Source organism: Acromyrmex echinatior, chromosome 6, assembly GCF_024713525.1.
Source record: "Acromyrmex echinatior isolate Ae372 chromosome 6, ASM2471352v2, whole genome shotgun sequence".
Classification (NCBI taxonomy): domain Eukaryota; kingdom Metazoa; phylum Arthropoda; class Insecta; order Hymenoptera; family Formicidae; genus Acromyrmex; species Acromyrmex echinatior.
The window spans coordinates 12,538,500-12,562,780 of NC_141857.1; the positions used below are offsets into that span (position 1 = coordinate 12,538,500).

Genomic DNA, 24,281 nt, shown 5'->3' on the forward strand with positions numbered 1-24,281 from the left:
TTCCCTCTCTAGTCTATTCCTCAGTATTTCCGCATAAATCTTGTACGTCGTACATAGTAGTGATATCCCTCTGTAATTCTTGACCTCTTCCTTATTCTCTTTTTTATATAGAGGTACCACTATGCTTCTCTTCCAATTCATGGGTATTCTGCCTTGTCTCCATACCATCTTTAGTAGAGATACTTTTTTTTCTTTAAGCCTTCTGCGTATATCCATGCCTCCATCTCGACGGTATCCCATCTATCCCTGCTATTCTTTTCTTTTTCATTTTGTTTATTGCCTTATTTATCTTCACTTCCTCTAGCTTTTCTTCTCTCAACTCTTTTTCCTTGCTGACATCCTTCTCATCTGTTTTTTCTCCTCCTTACCATTCAGCAAACTCATGAAGTAGTTTCTCTATTCTTTCTTATTGATGCTGTTATCTATCCTTTTTCTTCTCTTGTTTATAAATTTCCATATATCCGCCTCTCTTTTTAAATTTCTCAATTTCTTCTCTTCTTTCTTTCTTTTTTCCTTTTGTTTCTTCTCCAGGAGTTCCTTATATGTGCTACTTTCTTCCATATATCTTCTCTGTTTTTCCTTTTCTCCAACTTTTTTCATCTTCCTCTTCATTCTGCATCTTCTATCCCACCAGGGTCTCTCTTCTTTCTCCTTATCCTCTTCTTCCTATACATATTTTTAATCCCATATTTTTAATTTCTTTCCATTTTTCTTCTATATTATTCTCCTTGTATGTCTCCTTATCCTTATCATCACCTTGCTCCTCTGTATTTTCTCTATACATCCTTATTGTTTCTTTGTTCCAGATTATAACTTTCTCCACTCTCTCTTCTTCCTGTTCTTTTCCTGTTTCTTCTTCTTCTCTTTTCTTAATCCTTAAGCAAATCGGCATGTGATTTGAGCCCACTCTTGTCTGTGCCTTAAACTCTATATATAGTTTTCTTCGTTACGTTCTCGTTGACCAACACATAATCTATTACCGAACTACCTCTTGCACCTACATATATATATATATATATATATATATTCTTCCTACCAATCGCCTTCCGTCTTTCCGTTGTAGCCCCTTATCTATAGCCCATTTTACAAAGCTTCTTGCTCCGTTACCTATAGACTTATCCTTACTGTATCTTTCTTCCCCTTCCATCTTTGTACCTCCTAGCTCACCTATCTGAAATCTCCTCCTACTATTAAGTTTTTCTCTCCTTCCTCTATAAATTCCTCAAATTTATTTTTTGCTCTTACCTTCTTGCTCTCCGTACATTAATATAATCTTCATCTTTTCCTTGTTTATTATAAATTCGGAGTTTACAATGCCCTCCCCTTCTTTTTGAGTAAACTTTACTTCTGATTCACCCCAGTTTTTTTCTTTTTCTTATTACAAAACCCTCTTTCTCTCCTACATTCTTTCCTTGCAAAGCTACATAACCATGTGTGAGACTTAGATAACCTTCCCTTTAGACAATCCCATCCTTTTTCTTCCACCCATGTTTTGCACAAAATCAAAGCTTTTTATATATCTCCAAAAATCCCTATCTTTATTCCTAATCTCTGGCATAGTTCCAAAATAGCGACTGTCTTTGTCTTTCCTTTTTGTCTTTTTCTTTTTGCCTATCCTTTTTTTTCTTGCCTCTTTCCCATTTCCATTGTCTTTAATTTGTCTTTATATCCCTATTCCTACCTTCTTTTATTCTTTTTCTGTCTCTCCCCGATTCTCCTTCTTGACTTAGCTGAAATTCTTTTCTGCTTTATTTCCCGAATTACACCTTTTGCATTTTCCTTTTTCTTTTTGTTCCTTTCCTTCTCCTTTTCTAACTCTGTCCATCCTTTCCATATTCCATTCTTACTCTTTCTAACTCTACTTTCACTTTCTTCCCCTTTTTTGTTTCTTCGCCCACCTATTCATTTTTCTTTTGTAATTTTTTTTTCTCCCAACTTAAATCATTCTCTCTGAAAACTTTATCTCCCTTAAATTTATGCTTATTACTCATAATTACTCTTTTATCTTCATTTTCTACTCTTATCACTAGTATCTTTCCACTCTCTCTGATTGCCACTATGTTACAGCCTACCTCTAACATTTGTCATTTACTATAACACTGTCATTTATCCATTTTTTTATGCCATCTTCTCTCCGTATACCTTTTTTTACCTTAATTTCCTTATCTATATCTAATCCCTTGATTACAAATTTTTCCTTCTTTTCTTCCTTTCGTCATCCATCTCTTTAGGACACTAACTTCTCTGCTACTTGAACCTCCCTCGCTAAAAATCGACCTTGCCCCTGTATATGTACCTCCGCTTATTACGCTTCTAGCCTCTCCTCACTATCCCCTTTCCTACTTGCAATCTTTTCTTTAACCTCTCCTTTCAGCTGCTCATACAGGTACTTAATCTCTAGTTCTCTACATTTTTCTTCCCAATCCTTAAACCTAACCACTGCCTCTTCCATTTGTTTTGACCATTTCTCTTTCAATCTTTTACTCTCCCTTTTCATACAATCATCTCCCTCTTTGTTTCTTCTTCTTTTTCTAATCTCGCATCTCTTTTTTTCTCGCCTTTTCCATATACCCCCTTAATTCCTCTTTAAATCTTACCTTTTCATCTCTCTTCCTTTCGTATTCATAAATCCTATTTTTTTTACATCCATTATTTTTCTTTGTGCTACTTCTTGTCTCATCCTTTCTCTTCTACCTTGCCCGCTGTTTGCCACGCTAATCTGTTTTTTTGTTGCCGTAACTTCTCCGATCTGCCGTCAAGCTCACTCACTTAATTTCAGCTATCTATGGCTCGCCTATCTCTGCCTTCAATCTCTCATCTTTATCGCACCTTAATCTAAATTAATCACACTCTATTATCACATCACCGCTTTAATTGCCTATTTATTGCTTCTAAATTGCGCATCGCTCTAGATCCGCATGTACACATACTCACGTCACTTAACCAAGTCTCCGATATTGTAAACAGTATGATCGAATAAATTATCAATTTGTGTTTGTGAATCCAAATAATTGTTATGGACATTCAGAATTTTTTAACAATCCATGAAGAGGATTAAGGACATATAATATTACGTTGCTATTGTATTAATTTATCACAAAAATGTTGTTATAATGCTTTGTCAACAAAGGAATAGTTGACTTGAACAGAAATCATTCTTCGTAATAATGTTTATATTACCTGTTTCTTTGAAGTATAAATAGAGTATACTATGGCTATATATTTCGGAATCAACCTAATTAAATTTTTATTTGATTAGTAGTTTCGCTTAAGTGCACAACATTACGCTCCCTTTAACGTCTTTCCTTGCCTTTTTGCCTTATTTGGCTACCTTGTTGCCTATCCGATGGTGGCTTCTAGCAAAAAATTCTCAGAGGTCTCGGAACAGTGACTAACAGGGTTGTGCGTGTATGCGTGTGGGTGGTAGGACATGGAGATACTGGCTGCTCAACTCATCGAGCTTGGTGTGTCACAGGGCCCCGAGGCCCCGCCAAGGCCAAACAGGCAACATAAGGGCCCTGCAGCTTCATCTACATCGAATTCGGTGCAGCCTGCAGGTGGTAACGATCAGAACAACAAACAGATGCCGCAATCTTCCAGTATTCTCGATCAAGTAAGCGATTGTAGCTACATGCGACCACGATTGATATTTCAGCAGCAAAATTCTTATATGCCTGCACTCCTATTCCTTCGTTGTTATATTATCTCTTTCGTTTTCTTTGTCTTCTTATTGCGTGAGACACAAATTTCGTCTTGCATCTAGTTTGAGGTAAAAAAAGTACATGATATAAAAATTAATAGCACATAACGAGTGAGAAACTCTCTAATGACGATATATCACCTTGTCGTTCTAGGCTCTATCGATTGAGAGTGACAGCGATGATGATCTCGAAGATGCTGGTGGGAATAATTTGAGAAACGATGGTACTTTACTGGCCAGTGACCCACCCAAGCCGCTGTAAGTAAACGACTTTACCGCTTCATTAATATTCTAACATCAGAAATATATTTGGCAATATTGATAACATTGAAATAATGCTCGCTATATTAAGATTTAATTATTTTTTGTCATTAGTTGCTATAAAAACGTATGTAGTATTAATTAATTGATATAAAAACGTATATTGAGTCAACAGTATTTGTAATTGCAGTTTGAAACTTATTTGCGCAATAAATTTTTTTTGAAAATAAAATGGATGTTTCAGAATTTTATTAATATTCATAAAATTATTTTTGAAGATCACTATATTTTTGTGCGATCTTCGGTGAACTTTGGTCATCAAAAATTTTCTATCGGAAACGTAATTTTTAACAGAACAATATTTTATATGTATCATCGAATTATTTCCAGTAAGAAAAAAATAATAATATGTAGTAATGTAAAACTATTACACTATTCAAAGCTATTTTTTTAACGCTTTTATAATATAATAAATATAGAAGTAACATTGTAATTATTAATCTTACTAATGTAAACTCATTTCGTTTCATCTTCCATCATGCCTATCCCATGCTTCGGTATTTCGCGTCATATGGTCGTCTTGGTCGCCTCGCCTCGCAACATCAACAATGCATTATGTGTGCTTCATCCATCGTCACGTCGTCCTACTGCAATCTGTATTTCCATCGCTGCAGTCCCGAATTTTCTCCTTTCAGACCGTCGTCGGATTCGTCGTCGTCATCTTCGCACAATGCTCAAAACTCCCATCACGAGGATAAACCGAAAGGTATGAAAGCCATTTTCCAGGAGGATTGTTAATGATTCTACGCATTGTGATTTAATACTTTGCCTTTGTCTAATCTTTATAGGAGGAGCACCGAATCGTCCGCTCCCACCAACCCCCGATGAGGAAGAATCGGGAGATCGTACGCTAGTCATGAAACGAGTGAGTAATTCTCTTTTCAAGTTTGCGATGTAAGCTGAAATATACATTTGTAGAGCTCTTCTCTTTCGTTCAGATATATTTCATTTGCATATAACTTGAAATTTTTATATACCGTTGGTACGTAACGTACAGATTTTATATAATTTTGTTTTGGTAGTTTGGGCAAAGCAGTTGACGTATTTTCTTCCCCGTCTAACTTATTTATGCCCATTTCCACCAACGTAGATTAACTTTAATCTCGGTTCAACTTACTCTTTGTCTTTTTCTAATCTTTAGAATTAGAAAAAGACGAAGAGTAAGTTGAACCGAGATTAAAGTTAATCTACATTAGTGGAAATAGGCATTAGTCATTTATGAGGCATTAATACATCAAAATTTAATTACACACACACACACACACACACACACACACACACACACACACGCGCGCGCGCGCGCGCTTGCCCAGAAATCTGTTACGGTGAGAATTGATTAAATTCGAAGATGTGTGGAAAGATCTCTGTTAGGCTAGCATCCCTCTTCCCTAATAGCGCTAAATAAATTCTAACACATTCTAAAATTAACTGGTCATTAGACTAAAGAAATTAGGTGATCCAATCATTTAGTAGGAAAAAAAAGTGTGAAGGACTTAACATTAAGTTAGTCCTCCCCCCCATAAAAAAAATAAATATTTATTGTGTACATAAAAAAAAACAAATACAACAGAATTTAGTGTTAATTAGGTGCTCTACAAAATGATTAAAATATTTCGAAAATATATTGTATACAGAATTATATATAGAACTTAGACACCAGTCGAATAGTCGGCTCACAAGAAAGAAATTGCCTTAAAAAATAAGATATTCCGCCAAATTTGATATTAAAATATTTCTTTTTTTATATATTATTTAAAAACATTAAGTCGCCGAATTAGGTGCTCTTTTGGTTTAGAAGTTTGAACCGAAAGGTCAACCGAGCGACTAGCTTACAAGAGTGAAGTGGTATTAAAAAATTAAGTATTTAGTGTTAAAATATTTCTCTTTTTATATATTGCTAAGATATCTAATTGCTGAATTAGGTGCTCGTTCTGTTTATGAGAAATTTATAAATAGAAAACGAGCATCTAATTCGGCGACTTGATATCTTTAAATAATATTAAAAAAAAATATTTTAATACCAAATTTGTCGGAGCATCTTATTTTTTGAGACAACTTCTTTCTTGTAAGCCGACCGTTCGATTGGCGTCTAAGTTCTATATATAATATAATTCTGTATAGGGGGAGAGACTATGGCTAAGTGGGCACCTTTTTTCAATTGCAGTTTTCAATAATAAAATAAACGATTTTAGTCAAATGATTATTAGCGTTTTATGGAGTGATTATAAGATGACAATAAAAAAATTTGGTATTTGCAACTTCATTTTATCCATATACACAAAAAATGATGCGATCTTGAAAATGAAATCTCAAGTATGCCGGGATGGGTATTCTTTTCTTCAATTGCAATTTTCAATAACAAAGTAAACTATTTTAGTCAAATAATTATATTTTATAGATTGATTATAAGATTACAAGATGGCAATAAAAATGTTTGCAATTTTATTTTATCTATATATACAAAAAATAGTGTGATTCGAAAAATAAAATCTCAAAAATTACTTTTGATTATCGAAAAACATATTCGACCTAAACATAATAATGCGGCATCTAAACTAATCAAACTTCGTTAGTAAGGAAAACACACGAGATATCATACATCTACAATAAATTGGGAACTCATAAGATATATTTTTGCTATTTAAAATTCAAATGCCAACTTAGCCCCGGTCTTCCCTACAATACATTTTCGAAACATTTTAATCATTTCGTAGAGCATTTAATTAGTACCTCTGTTGTATTTGTTTTTTTCATTTACGCAATAAATATTTATTTTTTTTTATGGGAAGGTTAACTTAATGTTAAGCCAGCCCTCTTTCCAACATCTTTTTTTCCTGCCAAACGATTGACTCACCTAATTTCGCACTTTAGCACCTAATTAGCATCTAATTAGTACGTAATTTTGGAATGTGTTAGAATTTATTTAGCGCTGGTGCGGGGGGGGAGGCTTAGCTTAATAGGGGTGACAGAAAGGGAAGAAGACACGAGCGATTGCGACATATCTATTTTTTTAATCTTTTTTTGTAAATATATACGTACCTTAACTGATAATCGGGAGTAAATCAGCAATATTGTCCGTTCCCTTCATTGTTCGTTCCACGTATTCGTCAAGATTGAACTTTGTACATTCCAAGCGAGCACCATGGCGCACTGCCTTGTGTCTGTACTTTTGCCGCTATCGTACATACACCATGCACATTCATATACGAAAGATGATACACATACGCTATAAATTGACTATGTTGTTGCGGTGTAATTGCAATTATATTGATTATAATTGAATATAATAAATTATATTTGCATCTTTTCAACTTTTACATTTGATGTTGAAATTAATCTTGAAATTTTATTATTTCCAACTTAATTATAGATTTGTTACTGCCGCAAAGATAGTCATTCCTTATTACATTATATCATTACACTACCATCACCATCACCATCATTATCACCATCATCGACAGTCATCATTTCACATTGTTATCGCACGCATTTCTTTTTCTTGTTTTTTTTTTCTCTGTCACCGTACCATTACCTTCGCCATCGTACGCACACTCTAGAAACTTAGTCAGATGTCAGACGATCGTGCAACGGCTAGCGGCAACCGGCGTTCAGAAATAGATGAGCAGCTCCTTCTGAAGGAGTGGGATTTTACCCGCTTCTTTCAGGGTTTTAATGAAAAGTTGGATAAAATGAAACAGGAGCATCAACAAGAAGCAATCGATCAAGCGAGCAAGTCTGAATCCAACGAGGATCGTTCATCTTCGTCTAGCGAAAGAACGCTCAAGAGACAGGAGCAGTTAGCCCGAAGGAAACACGAGCAACAACATCATCAAAAGCAACAGCAATTGAAACCGATTCACAGGCGGCAAGAGAGCGATTCGAAATTGGGTAATGCATCGAGTGTCTTTGCACGTGCCTTTCGTCGTGAAAATTCAGACTTTTTCCCATCTGCAAGACATTCGGCGTACCTGCAGAAGTCATCGGATTCAAGATCTAGTATATTCGCTAGCGGTAATCGACGCGGAAGCGAGATAAGCGTTGCCGGCATTGTTGGTAAGAAAGGCGGCAATGTCCTCAACTCCGGAGAGCCGGTCTTAACAGATTTCTCGTTGTGCCGCGAGGGGCCTCAGAGGCCCAGGAGAGAAAAGACCGAGAGCGAGATCGTCTTCGGTAGTAGACATGAGGCGAGGAGGTGCGATTTCGGACGCGATAAAGACGAGAATGCAAGAAGACGCAGTTGTAGACCTTCGGATGCTGCGGCATCTGCCATAGTCGATGATGCAGGAACGATTAAGTCCATGGCCAGTACAACGGCCAGCGAATACAGCCCCGTTGTCACTCAGGTCAGTCCCCTAAGCGAATCGTCAGCCCGCGCGTGTCACGAGAAACTTTCGCGAGCCTTTCGCGAGTCCTGCCTGTGTGCTTGCCTGAAAGAGACCTTTTTTATTACCTTATATTGACATTTTTTGCCTGTTATCTTCCCTGATCCTTGTCTCTTTCCAAAACTTACATCTTCGAAGTGTCTGTCGAGTTATTAATTTATTCTTCATGTATATTGTTCATTGCTAGTGTTAATTTCTATAATCCATTTGTAAATATATATATTATGAATACTGAATATATATATCATGATTAACTAATTAACTCGTTCATATCCTATGACGCTCGTGGACACTTCGATTTTTCACGTTTCCTTTTGAGATAATCGTAACTGATTTTTCGACATCCAGCGGCATAACGATTATATAGAAAACTAGTCAGCTACGTTCGACTCTTAGGCGCATTTTCTTTTCTTGTGTTATTCATTTTCACGTTTCGTCAAATAAGTAGCAGCGATACATTATTAATACTAGTGCTATCAGTACTGTCATATATTAGTTATATTAATATCATCTCTGACATATTCTTCGATTACGTTCTTCATTATTTTCATGTGAAAATGGGATTTTCAAAGCGTAACGTCGTATTAAAATATCGCATTGTATTAAATTAATACAATACATCATAATCTCTATAATACTAATTTCGCTATTATTAACATTACTATTATTACTACTTCTGTTATATTTACTTTACCATTACTACCATTAATATTACTATTGCTACTACTATTAGTAGACACTAATAATATTACTAGTTTCTACTTGTTACTAAGGACATGGGAGATTTTTGCTAGGAGATGCTGCTAAGATAAAATATATTCACTATTTCCTTCGCTCTTCAAGAGGCTTTTTGCAAATGTATTTGTTGAGTAGCATTAATGAGCATTATTTTCTTCAGCGATTTTCTTCACTTGGGTTACCTTAATCGTTATACGATGATTCTATTTGTTCAATGCTTTTGAAATGTCTGTCAATACGGTTGCAGAATTTTGCGTGAATACTCACTAATATGAGGATATGGTCAACACAAAAGAGATGTCGAATTATTAATTGCTACTCGATAAGATTCTCCTCTGTTTTCCATTCATCACTGTGTCCTTGTCCTTGACAAAGCCCTTGTGAGCCTTGTCCTCTATTATGATGAGTGCTATACTATGTGGAAAAGCGGCAAACATCATTTCTGCGGCGAAAATACGAAATCTGAGGATTATGGAATTTCTTCGAGATATTCGACAATGTTGTTACTACCGACGCAACGACACGCCGCGGGATTCGGCAAAAAATAAAAAATACTGCCGAAAATTTGTAATGCCAAATCATGATTTTTTTCTGATTATTACATTAACATGTTTCAATGTGATCTTTCTTCTATTTGATACTTTCATTTTTGTTAACATATCTATGGAAATAATTGAAAGTGCAGTATTTAAATAAGAATTATTGACAAAATTTTTTATCATTCGAATTAAAATTTTTCGAATTAAAATCATGTGTGGAAGAATATTTGTGATATTGATAGATACATCCAAAGTACGAGAATCGATTTTATAATCGAGAATTCTTCATTTTGATTAAATTTTTTTCTTAATATTTCTATTGAAATACAATTTTTACTGATAAGAAAATGTTTATATTGAATTTTTTACTAAAATAATCGTACAACAGAGCCAGTTTTGTGAGATATGACAATATTGGCTCTTTAAATATTAACATGTGAATTAATAAAATACAACTAAACACATGAACAATGCAATAATAATCGCCGTCATATTTTTTGATAGTATCTGTCTTTCAGAAATCCTATTTACTCGAGTCAAATCTTTGTATCCCAAGAATGAAAGAAGTAGAAAATGAGAAAGAACAGAAAGTGAGAGAGAACAAGAGAGATCGAGAGAGAGAAAGAAAGGGAGGGAGAGAGAGAGGGAGAGAGAGAGAGAGAGAGAGAGAGAGAGAGAGAGAGAGAGAGAGAGAGAGAGAGAGAGAGAGAGAGAGAGAAATGATAACGATCAAATTCGATCTAGTATGTTAATTTTGTGTTAATATTACAATTTCTAATATCATGTATGATCCTATATGACCAAGAGAAAATATAAGAAAGAAAAGAAGAAAATGAAGGAGACGATGTTACAAAGATTGAAATACTGAGAGAAGAGGACGGCATTAAGGCAGAGAACAATTTCAGAGAAGTCGAGAAACAGGAAATAAACGATGGATCACTTTGTACAAGGCTGTGTCTATTATCACTAGCATCGTCTTGCATGACGCTTCCGATATGTACAATGTTATGCCTCGTTGAGATCTGCGCATTAGGACAGCGACCATGTCTTGTGTCTTCGTGCGTTCAAGCACGTGCTAAGCATGCTTTATTTTGTCTTTTATGTGTTCTTCCGGCATGACGCGTGTAATGATTTTGTGTCTGTTCCAATCGCCGAAATTTCGTTTAAAGGCTAATGTGTATCAGGAAAGGGCTCCTGAGAATCGAGGATTGAATTTCAGATATCCTTATCTCATGCTCATTAGCCGAGAATTCGAAAGAGTATGACTGTTATATATAATGTCGCACGAAATAAAAGCTTGTTAGTATAAGCCTAGTTTGCTATGATAGGAGCACACGATAACGTATTAATCGTTGTATATTATCAGTTTATTAAATTTTTTTTGCTTATTGTGTAAGTTTGTATCTTTTTTATGCTAGCGATTGTAACTCATTGTATTTCCTATTTAAATTATTCATTTACATTTTTATTGAAATTAGCATAACAAAATTTAGGATAATGAATATTAGAGCCTCTCGTAAATCATTATAATAAGATAAATTGAGAGAACGTTCGGTGAATTAATGATGTTACGTTGAATAAGATAAATTTAAGAAGCAACCAAATACGATTGATACCAGCTAATTGGGTTTGAGTGATAGCGGTTTTTTTTTTACGTATTGCACATGTATGTTGATCAATAAGATTTAAGTCATACAACTTTTTGTTGCGTATCCGTGAGAAGAAGAAATCAATAACTCATAATCTCTTTTTAGATACACCATCGAAATAAGTTCTTCGACGTTATTTTTGTTATTTTATTTTACATTGATTTTCATTATCTGTTTTTTCATAGCTTTCTCACGTCCTTTGTAGTTCTCTGTCCTTTTTTTGTTCTTTCATTGCCTCTACTTGCTTTTTGTTTTCTCGTGACGTAATCCGCACTTTCATAATTTGTTCCTTTCTAATTTATTCTTTATATTTGCTAGCATTATTTCCTCGTTAATTATAATTATCAATCCTTAAATCCTGCTTCTCGATGGACATTCGATGTAATCGTTCTATCTCTCTAATTAGCAATAAAATAAAATATCTTAACAAGACTCTCATTTCTTAAAATAACCATAATAACCGATTCAAGACTAATAAATGTCAGCGCGGGAGGGGGTGCGCAATATTAATGTAGAATGATGACTTAATTCCAATTTTTTTGGTGATATCTTCTTTACTCAAAGTATTGAACGTTTCGACTCTCTTTGGAATCTTCCTCAGCAAACAATCATCGTAGAATAATTCGGTAGTCCGTCAAGAAAAGTCACTCTACAGATTTTCAAGTCTGAAGTGGACGTTGATTCAAAAGTCAATTATAAGAACTGAATTTTAACTGTAATTGATAATGTTCTTGAATTCAATAATTATAAGATTTAGTCATTATATCGGAATTTTTTAATTACAACATCCGGAATGTCGACGTTAATTTTAAACTTAAAGGCGAGAATCGAGACAACAACAAGTATAAATAAATGATATATAAAAACAAAAGCTAAAAATCTTAGTTGTATATATATATATATAAACTTCAATGATTGAGAACGAACATGTTGGCATTCTAATGGCATTCTAATTTTTGAAATTGTTTAGCATTGACGCATAAGGATGATGCAGTCCTTTAGTATAAAACGCATTAAAACCATTTTTTTTTGTATATGTATGTGTGCTTTTTTGGAAATCAAACGTTTATTTAAAGAAACTTCAGTGTCAAGTATCATATTATTTTTCCAATCAAATTCATAGTTGAAATTTAACGTATGGTTCGTGATTATCAATTGGTATTGTGTATTCCAGTTAATGTGATTTCGATGTTCGAATATTCTAGTACTAACTTTCCTGCCTGTCTTACGTAGAATGCATCACAATCCTTACAGTAAATCCTATCATCTACATTTTTATTTGCGTTTTTTGGAAGCTTATTTTTGTGCATCCTGATAAATTTATTGAGTTTGTTATTACTGTAGTAAGATAGTTTGAAATTTTCCTTCTTACAAATCATCTTGAATTTATTCTCAGTTGATGAAGAATATATTAAAAATCATGGTTTTCGCACATTATCCTCCTTAACATAGTTATTATTTTCCTGTTCTAATTAAGCACGTTTGAGAAACAAAAATTTTAGTCAAGTGTTAATGGTAATAAAAATAAAATCCGCAGGGTAGTCATTTTTTTAAAAGAGTATGAATGACAAGCCTAACATTTTTGTCATAAAATTCAGGATCTGTGAGTAATGTAGCTCTGTTAATCGTTCCTATCACTGTGCCTTTTTTTTCTGAGAAATGGAATGTAAAGATAAATAATTGAGCTATCGCCCTGAGAACGTGAATTTGACACCAATCAAATTCTAAATTGTTGCTTTTAATTATTATCATATCTAAAAAGTTTATTCTCTCACCTCTATTTTGCATTGTAAATTAAAGTCTGTTATGAATTAAAGATTTTTAATATGTTATCTATTAATCAGAAGGAACTATATCATCTACATATTTTAAGTAAAAGTAATAATTGTAATCCTATAGTGTTAATAGCCAAGTGTCTAAATCTTGTAAAACCAAATCTGCAATGATCGAAGAAAGTGATGATCCCATCAGAATATCAAAATTTTGTTTATAATATTTTTCATCGAAGCTGAAAAATGTTGAATCTAATATTAATTTCATTGCTTACAAATTCATCTTTTGGGATATTTATTTTATTCTTAAAGTATTCCCATCTGTTGGCTACATTCTTTACAGCTAACAAGAGAACACACCCAAGTGAACCTCTCCGATTTAAATGAGTTTTTAGTATGTTGTTTTTAAAAAATTTTTTCTTTCAGATTAAATATTATCAAAACTGTAAGAGATAGAAAAAAATTTTTTAAATAAAACTTGAATGATTTTAGTATAATACTTTAATACTTTAGAACTATAATAAAACCATTTTTTTCTTTATAATTAAATAATTTTTATTATAAATAATTTAAAAAAATATTTTTTTAGTATAGTTCTAAAATATTCTTAAAACCATTCACGTTTGAAAATTCATTTGAAAATTTTTTTTATTTCTTATAGTTTCGACGATATTCAATCTGAAAGAAAAAAACCGTTTTTTTTTTCAAAGGAGAATTTCATCCCCTTAATGTGCGACTCAGTACGTATAAAAAAATATGTGTCTCCTATTTTTGTCTATAGAACAACATACTAAAAGCTTATTTAAATCGGAGAGATTTATTTGGTTGTGTTCCCTTGTAAGTCAAAATCAGATTATTCGTAAACAATGATATCACATTCAAAGAAATTAAAGTATAATCATTTCTTACGTGTATGCCTTTCAATTTTCTTATAAGCTGGAAACTATATATTATCTACATTACTAAAAGGTTTAACATTTTTTGAAATTATGTCATGTAAAAACATTGCTAGCGTGTACAAAGGATTGTCTAACGATATTATGATTCTGAATGGAACTCTTGATTTGTGAACTTTTGCAAGGACGGAAGCTCTGGGCAAATTTCCATGCGATAAATTTTCTTGTATGTTCTGATATATAAAATTACTCTTTTTCCATTTTGTAAGCAAATCCCTAACTTTTTTAGTTAAATTATTTAGAGGATTTTTTGTCAGCTTATCAAATTTTTAAATCTTTTTTGAATTTTATTTCTGTAATTTTTGGCATTATTTCTGTAAAATTTATGAAACTTTGGATTGATCATAAGTATATTACAAAGAAGAAAATTTCGTATTAAATCTGTTAAAGAATGCATGAGACACAATGTCCCTCAGTATTTAAACCATTTGAATTGCAGGCTTGACCTTTTTCATTTTAGATCTGTAAATATATAATAATTATAAACATGCTAACAAACAATTCATTGAAAGGATTTTTAAAATTGAGCTGAACGATATACATAGATCAGTCAATCATTCTAAAAAAGAAATAATATACAATACGTATTTAAAAAAGTATCTTAAATCACATCTCAATAGCAGTTTGTAACAATTTCTTTGCAAGACAAGAATATACGTTCCAGAATCAATTAAGACGCGAAGAAATTAAATTATAAAAAAAAACTAAAATGAACGTTCTCAAAAAGATAGAATGAAAACGTAGATTAAAATTAAACCTATTCATTACTTTGCAGAATTGGATAAACAACAAAAAGATAGTAATAACACCTGTAACTCAGAGGGAACCTAAATTTTCATTCCAAAATAATAATTGCGATCTATCCAAAGAAAAACTAGAAGTGAAAATCGAGGCTAAAGAAGTTTAAACAATCCTCCTAAATCTTCACTGTTTTGCAATAAAGAGGGTTGGTTTGTCAACTTGTCTGGATGTTCAATTCCAAAAAAGTTATTATTGCAATTAGATGAGAATTTTACCTTACCTTTATTATGCAATGAAAACATACTTATTGAATTCATAAAAAATATTGAAAATAATTTTAAAAAAAAAGGAGGCGCAAATATTATATTATGAACATCAGAAACTTAGCTAATTCGATTTTGATGAAATTTTTATGCACTTTTCTTATGAATAAATGGGTTATCGAAAGACTGTCTCTCTTGGTAAAAATTACTACACAATTCCTAAAAAACAATCTCAATATTATTTTTACGAAAACAGATAAGGGTAACATTACAATAGCGTTAAACAAAAATAAATATATTGAAAAAATTAAACAAAGGAGATTCTTGGAAATCCTAACACATATACTAAGTTGACAAAAAATCCTCTAAATAATTTAACTAAAAAAGTTAGGGATTTGCAAAAGTGGAGGTGAGAGACTAAATTTTTTAGATATAACAAATATTAAAAGCAATAACAATTTAGAATTTGATTGGTATTACAAATCCACGTTCTCAGGACAATATCTCAATTATTTATCTTCACACCCCATTTCTCAGAAAAAAGGCACAGTGATAGGAACGATTAACAGAGCTACATTGCTCACAGATCCTGAATTCCATGACAAAAATATTAGGCTTGCAATTCATACTCTTTTAAAAAATGACTACCCTGCGGATTTTATTTTTAATGCCATTAAAACTTGACTAAAATTTTTGTTTCGTTAGAACAGGAGAGTAGTAATAATAACTATGTTGAGAAGGATAATGTGCGAGGATCATGGTTTTTAATATTATATTCTTCATCAACTAAGAATAAATTCAGACGATTTTTAAGAAGGAAAACTTCAAACTATCTTACTACAATAATAACAAACTCAATAAATTCATCAGAATACACAAAGATAAGCTCCCAAAAAACGCAAATAAAAATGCAGATAATAGGATTTACTGTAAGGATTGTGATGCATTCTACGAAGGGCAGACAGGCAGGAAAATTAGTACTAGAATATCCGAACATCGAAATCACATTAACTGGAATACACAAAATCAATTGGTAATCACGGACCATACATTAAATTTCAGCTACGAATTTGATTGGGAAAATAATACGATACTTGACACTAAAGTTTCTTTAAAATAAACGTTTGATTTCCGAAAAAGCATACATATGCAAAAAAATGATTTTAACTTGCGTTCTGATACTGAAGGACTGCATCACTCTTATGCGTCGATGCTAAACAATTTCAAAAATTAGAATGCCAACATGTTCTCAATCATCGAAGTTTACATATGTATACACTAAGACTTTTAACTTTTCGTTTTTATATATCATTTATTTATGCTTGTTATTGTCTCGATTATGTTATGTTCTCGACCTTTGTAAGTTTAAAATTAACGTCAGATACGTTCGATACTCCGGATGTTGTAATTAAAATTCCGATATAATGACTAAATCTTATAATTATTGAATTCAAGAACATCATCAATTACAGTTGAAATTCAGTTCTTATAATTGACTTTTGAATCAGCGCATCCACTTCAGACTTGGAAACCTATAGATTGACTTTTCTTGATGGACTACCGGATTATTCTGCGATGATTATTTGCTGAGGAAGATTCCAAAGAGAGTCGAAACGTTCAATACTTTGAGTAAAGAAGATGAAATCACGAAACAATTGGAGTTAAGTCATCATTCCACATTAATATTGCGCACTCCTCCTAAGCTGACTCTTATTAGTCTTTAATTAGCATAATTTGTTCCTTATTTAACGTACGTACATACCACGGCAGTATCGAGACTTGAATTCTTTATTATATATATAGAGTAAGCAAAGAAAATAATCTGTTGTCAGTTCTGTGTATGGGAATGAAGAATGGTCAGGATTAGAAAGAATTTGTGGGAAAAATAATCAAATAAGAATTTAAGTCTCGATAGAATCTCTTTTCTATCTTTACTCTTTCTTTCATTCGTTATTTCGATTGATCACTTTTTTAAAGTGGAGATTCACTGGTTTGCAGAATCGCGAAGGTGGCGACCGTTCGAGAGGCGGAGGTAGCGGCGATTTCCAGAGATCGGACTCATCTCCGGGTTCGCGTCCCAGCTCGGTCTTACCGGATCTTTTGACTTCTTCGCCAGGTCAACGGCAGGACAAGTCAACTAGCGAGGAGGTCAGATTCATCCATCTGTCTATATATATATATATATATATATATATATATATATATATATATATATATATATATGTATGTATATGTATCTCTTGTCTTTTACATCGGTTTTCTATGCATGCACTCGCATATGCTTCATCTCTTCACCAATACAAGATAAATCCGTAAAATATTTATAACGCGATTCATAGTGGAAAAAAGCAACTTAGTGCTATCGATCGGAATTTAATATGGAATTAATTAAAAGTCTCAATTTTGGCTAGAGAGAGGTATGTTCATGCGAATCTAAAAGTGAATCCAAACTAGCAAGGTCGAACAATTGTGATCAAATATTTACAGATGAACATGGACGAATATAGCTTTTCCTTTGATACATCAACGAGAAATAGAATATATTTGGTGGATAAATTTGGACTTTCTATAACATCACTGAAACGAGTTTCTTCGTTCGTGTTTGCTCCTTGCTTTATTTGGATTCAGTTTTAATACGCTGAGCGAGTGCATGCATGTATCATTTTCCGCAACTTTATTTCTATTTTATATACGGAATACGTTTATTTATATATATATATATATATATATATATATATATATATATATATATATATATATATATATATATATGTCTCGTCGAGGCGTGAGTCTTGTGAGCGATATGACGTACAACATCGTTGACGTATAATGATCGATCAAGATCTTGAGAATGATTATCATTTCGTTTAGTAGTAAATGAGAATGCTTTCCTTTCTCCATTATCGGATTGTCCGAGAAGTAATGCTTTTTTTGTGATTGAGTCGAAACGTTTCTATAATGTGTACAATTATATTATCGTCGATTATTTTAATACGTTGCAAAATATAGGTACGTAGCGCGTAATGATACTGTGTGTACCCGCAAACATGTCATTCGATTTATATTCTTTATACCTTGCCAGACTTGGAAATCAACTAATGGCAGCGACTAGTAACGATACGGTATGAGCTCGTTCGGCACTTTTATACTTTTGAATTATGCCAAATCAACTAGACAGAGCGTGATTTTACACACACACACACACACACACACACCACACACACGCACACGCACACATCCACTCACGCACCACACACGCGCGCGCGCGCGCGTGCGCACACACACGCACGTACGCACGCGCTCACACACACACACACACCGTGCGCGCGTTTAAGTTTGAGGGTTTGCACAAGGGACGGCTTATGCTTTGTGTCAATGTCTTGTTAATTGTCCGTGATAGTCAAAAAGTGCATTTTGTTGACTATACGTATCAATCTTGTTGTTTCGTTTCGTTAGGTTGCATTCTCACTTTTTGTTATGAACTTTAGCAATTGGTAAATAGATCTTGACGGTATTTATTTGATATTCTTTCTCTGTTTTCTTTTTATGTGCACCAAAACAAAATTATTGTCTATGAAAATCGTGTAAAAAGATGCCTTGCGTTCATTGTATGATGCTGCAAGCAAAAATTGAAAGAGTTCCGATTTTAGCATCAGTTTTTACAGGAAAATCAATTTAAATTCGATTCGAAGTCGTATTCTCTGTACTTTGAGAGAAACGCTGTGTGTGTGTGTGTGTGTGTGTGTGTGTGTGTGTGTGAGAGAGAGAGAGAGAGAGAGAGAGAGAGAGAGAGAGAGAAAGAGAGCGAGTGAGTAAGTTACGCCTAGTACGGTCGAGAAATATCACTCTTCAGGTCACGTTTTATCTCTTTATTCAAATTTCCGGTCAAGTTCAGGTCGGGGCAATATCAAAGAAATTTTTGCGAATGTACGATTCGTGTAATATCCAATTTATTACTATAAAAAATTATAGGTAGCGTCTCTATTTCCTTTAACCATATTCTTTGTATTTCTTTCATGGTTTCACAGAAACGAAACAATTCCTTGCGAATTGTACAGTTCTTCTCCGTTCCTCCTTGATTTTGAGACGGTTCTCAATTATGTATTGCGATTATATCTCGATTATACACAGTGCGACAAATATGTTCTCGGACACGAACCACATCTCAGTAACCAGTCAATGTCTAGGTCGTATAGCTGTTTTTGAGTGGCATAAGCGTTTTTTGGAAGGCAGAGAGACCCTTGAAGATGACAAAAAATCAGGACGGCCAATTTTGGTTCGAATATCCGAAATGATCGAAAAAGTACGTGATTTTGTTGCAAACGATCGTAATGCATCACTAAAAATGATGGAGGAGGCTTTAAATATCAGTAGAGAAACGATTCGAACCATATTACATGAAGATTTGGGTAAAACGAAGGTTTGTGTGAAGTTGGTCTTTGTTGCATGATAATGCACCGAGTCACACTTCATTGATTGTCTATCAATGTTTGGCTCGAAATCATGTCTCTGTGTTAAACCATCCACCGTATTCACCTGATTTGGCTGCGACTTCTCATTATTCCCAAAATTGAAATTGAAAGGACGCTTTTTTGATGACATTCCGACCATCCAATCAGCTTCTACACAGACACTGATTCCGCAAACTGAGCTAGAACATGCATTTGAATCACTATTGAATCGCTGTAACAAGTGTATTGAAGCCAGAGGAGAATATTTTGAATAATAAAAACAAAAAATATGCATATTGTTGTTTCAATTATGATTTTCAGGCCCTGTCCGGGAACATATTTGTCGCACTGTGTATATTGCAAATAAAATATTCAAAATATATTTTATGCAAGAGCGCTGATACCGATCTCTTATTCACCTGCAAGGAGAGACGTGAAAATTGTGAATAATGTAATCAGGATGTTTACTATTTGGAAAATCCTAGAAAACCTGGAATTTTTAGAAAATATTTTTTATACTTTATAAATTAATGATTTTCATGGAATTTTATCGGGACTCTGGGAAATTTTGAGAAATTTTATTTTCAAATTTTATTTTCAAATGTCTGTTTCTTAAAACAATGTTACATTGATCATTTGTTTTTTAATGCAAGATGTTGACAATCAATTACCAATATGTATGATATACACATCTGTATATTTACATTCTTGTGTGTGTGTGTGTCTGGCGACTTTTTATTTAAAAAAAAATCAGGGTAATGGTAGATGCTCAACAGAATAGAATAGCTAATATTATATCTATTGCAGTCAATCTTTCTTAAATTATCCTACAGCTGTCCTGGACTGGGTACTTTTGGCTTGAAATAGAAATGTATCGATATGTCTATTACCGTTTGTACTTCATTATTTTATCATAATGCGCCACGCTCGGTCTTAAGGTGCTTCCAAATGATTTGGCCTATGTATAGACCAACTTTACATACATTTTCTAAATATTTATTATATTCAATATAGGTAATTGTGTCATGTATATGTACGATATATGCTAATATTGGCATACGTTGGTCATATCGTCTGCAGTACAAATGGAATTTATAATTTTTTTATGCAGTATGATTCCTTTAACTATTCTGCATATAACAGAATTGAGGTAGTAGCAAAAAACCAATAGTTTACAAGATATTTTATACTTTATTCCAGCACATATTGACATAAAATATTAAATCATTCGTAAACTATTAATTTTTTGATAATCATATTTTAATACTTTTACGAAAAGAATAATGAGACGAATCAATTGATGGAAAGAAAACATGTAGTTGCTTATTTAAAAAATTATTATCCATTTTGCTCACATATTTTTTTAAAGCAATTATGTGTTTTCTTTACACCAACTGATTCATCTTATTATTCTGTTCATAAAAATATTAAGGTATGATTATCAAAAAATTAATAGTTTATGAATTATTTAATATTTTATGTCAATATGTGCCGGAGTAAGGGATAAAATATCTCGTAAACTATTGATTTCTCAATACTTTTATCTTAATATTTTTATATAAAGAATAGTTAGAAAAATCATATTATGTAAAAAAATTTTTATAATTCCATTTAAAGAAACGAAGTTGACTTTGATTTAATCTTCATGTCTTTTATATACTTTTATATGCAGAATAATTAAAGGAATTATCGTTTAAAAAAATTATACAATTAAATTTAAAAAAGTAGAGGCAACCTTTATTTACAGGGTGCGTCATCAAAATCCGGACAAATTTCAATTTAAATTTTCCGCTATATTGTGCCTCCGCCAGAGGCGTTGTTAGCATCCGAGAAAGCCTGCTTCTAGTCAAACAATCATATTCTCAAAATGGTCGCGATGTTGAAACCAAGAAGTATAATCGAAGAGCTGCGATCATCAAAGACCTTCGCACTAGGCGAAGCAACGGAAATAATTCGGTTCTTTGGATACCCGAGATCAATCGTTTATGATATTGTGGCAAAATATATGGCTTTAGAACAGTCCAACGAAGGTTCCAATATGTGAGGAAGAGTCGAAAGAATGCACCGCGAGGACTCCTGCAGTTGTTGAAAGGACTTAAGCGATGATTTCGGACCTAGGGCAATCGTTGCGAAAATTAGCATCGATTGTTGGTGTAAGCGAGCCAACAATGCATCGAATTGCCGAGGAGGGCCTTTGATATAATTCGTACACATTGAAGATACGACAAATGCTCTCTGAGGCTGCCAGAACAAGCCGAGTTGCTTGCTGCAATCTGCTGTTGTGTTGTTTGAAAAACGAAGCGACGAATCAGGTTTTTTCTGATAAAAATTTTTACTGTTGATGCCAAAAATCAAGCGGAGGAATGATCGATGGCTCGCCTACAACTCTCACTCGAGTGTGGGTCGTCCTATGAATTTGCGCGACGTAGCTTCTATATATATATATATATATATATATAGGGGAGACCGGGGTTAATACTCATTTTTCAGTTTCGAATTTTTAGAGACGAAATTAAGAGACTTATCAAAAAAATGAATTCTACCAGTTACTACATACATTTTATTACCTAATAATATTTTAATAATAAGAGGAAACTAACTAATATGAAAAAAAAATGCATTTTTCTAATGCATTTAATTTTCCATCTGATTCAATTAGTCCCGGGACCGGAGTAATTCGACTAAGATTATTAAAATAAAGATTAATGTATTTTAAGCTACATCTTTGGCTACATATTAATAAAACTTTTATAAAAATATATTTTAAACACAAACATTCGCTTCGCAGGACAAAACAATACTTTTTTTTTGCAAAATTTGTTCATTTCGTGCAAAAATACGTCGAATAAGCCTAGCTTTTGAGATTGGACATGAGGGAACTAAACTTATAACATTTACCACTGAGGAAAATCTCGTTAAAGGAATAAAATTTTGAGTAAGTATAAGAGTCGTCACTAAATGAGTCATATAGTTCCATGCTGTGGTTAGTCTACTATCCCCATTTCATTTTTTAAAAATTAACAATATACGATAACAAAGACACATAAACAAAAAAAAATCTGTTGGAAAAAAATTTATTGAGTAAGAACTACACTTACTATCTAAGTGGAAATAAAATATTTCAGACAATCATATATTGTAAAACAAAAACTTTAAGAATAAAAATATTTACTTAGGTGTACGATTTTTTAAAATTGTAACGTAACTTCTATCATAGATGTATTTGCAACAAGATGTTACAATAGACTTAGCGACAGTCGCTGCTGCATGTTCAGACACATTTACGCGTCTCGCATGTTGTTTTTAATGTAGCCTCGATTATTCTACTTACCCCTATATTCAACTGACCTCAGTCTCTCCTATATATACATACCGGGTGTTTTAGACCACCCTTTTATCTTCGCAGGAAGGTAAAAATGTTCAGAAAAAAATTGTAGGTTAAAAAGATCTATTTACTAATCTTATCAGTTTGATCTTGAATGGCGTCGCCAAGGTCAGGTTAAGGTCGCATTGATTTTTTTAAATGGATTTTTTAAAAATTACTTTTAATTCCAGAATTTAAAGCTGATGTCAAGAGCTTATCAAAATACTATAATAAAGTTATTTTTCAATAAAGTACTTTTCGAGTTATAAGGCATGAAAATTACAGTACCGCCGATATTAGTATTACGTAAGGTATCCGACCGACGGCTAAAACCTTTTGATAACATTTGTCAAAATCGAAACTATTGGAGATTATACCTCTTATTTTCTTATTTAAAATTTTCATATAAATATAAATTTTTTTGTGCAAAAATGAAAGTAAGAGGAATAATTTCCATGGTCTTGATCTTGACAAATGTTATCCAGAATATGATCTTGAACAAGATTCAAAACAATTTTGTGCATTGTTAATAAGTTAAAAATTATCGTTAAAATTTTAAAATACTGAGAGAACAATTTGTGTCTTGTCATTTCGATAATCAGTTGAATAATGATAATTTTTAACTTATTAATAATGCATAAAATGCATACGACATATTTATTGTTCAGCGTTGGGGCATCGACTATGTGAGCTTGAGTTCTCATTGCCACTCAGCTTTCTAACTTTGTAAATATGTGATTTACCTCACAACAGTTCAATTTTTTGAGAGGAAAAACATTGGAGATATTATTTTGTAAAGCAATAATCCAACCGTTGTGTTAGGGGGAAAGATTGCTGATGAAGATTCAAATCATAAGTGGAAACGTTCAAGGTCAAGATTTATATATTATTTAATATTAAAAAGAATTGCGCTAATTGATAACCAGCGTTGACTCCTATTACCTATACTTTATGTTATTAATATATTTCTAAACTATCCAATTGAAATATTAAGAATTTCAGCATTTAGAAAGCGAATTCAATTGTGTATCAACATAAATATAGGTACATTCGAAGAATTGTTATAAATAATATAATGTGAACCTGAAGCACATTCGCGCTCATACGCATATGAGACTCAGGCAGAAGCAAGATTCACGTAAATCAAGCACTCTAATGGGATGAAATTCCCGTCACGTCATTCATCCTGGATAATGCTAAGCATCCTAGAAAATGCATACTATTAATCTGGAGCTGATTGATTATCAAAAACATAATCAGTCCCGTCAACAAATAGAAATAAGAACAGAGTATGTGTAACTTTGACTCCTTTTCCCCTTCTCCATACACGCACGTATGCACACGCATATATGCACACAAGAGATTAAATCCAACTATGTAACCTCCACGTGGTACTCCTTGGGTA

The 24,281-nt window shown here is 33.0% G+C and overlaps 1 protein-coding gene across 1 annotated transcript in view; it reads left to right on the forward strand.

The window, feature by feature from the left end:
- msn (serine/threonine-protein kinase msn) overlaps positions 1–24,281 on the forward strand; it is a 65,297-nt gene that overhangs the window by 31,784 nt on the left and 9,232 nt on the right. Inside the window, exons 11-16 of the mRNA XM_087406805.1 lie at positions 3,428–3,613; positions 3,855–3,958; positions 4,636–4,727; positions 4,810–4,886; positions 7,579–8,364; positions 17,060–17,209. Coding sequence (XP_087262931.1) covers positions 3,428–3,613; positions 3,855–3,958; positions 4,636–4,727; positions 4,810–4,886; positions 7,579–8,364; positions 17,060–17,209 — 1,395 coding nt within the window. The remainder of the gene's footprint in view (positions 1–3,427; positions 3,614–3,854; positions 3,959–4,635; positions 4,728–4,809; positions 4,887–7,578; positions 8,365–17,059; positions 17,210–24,281) is intronic.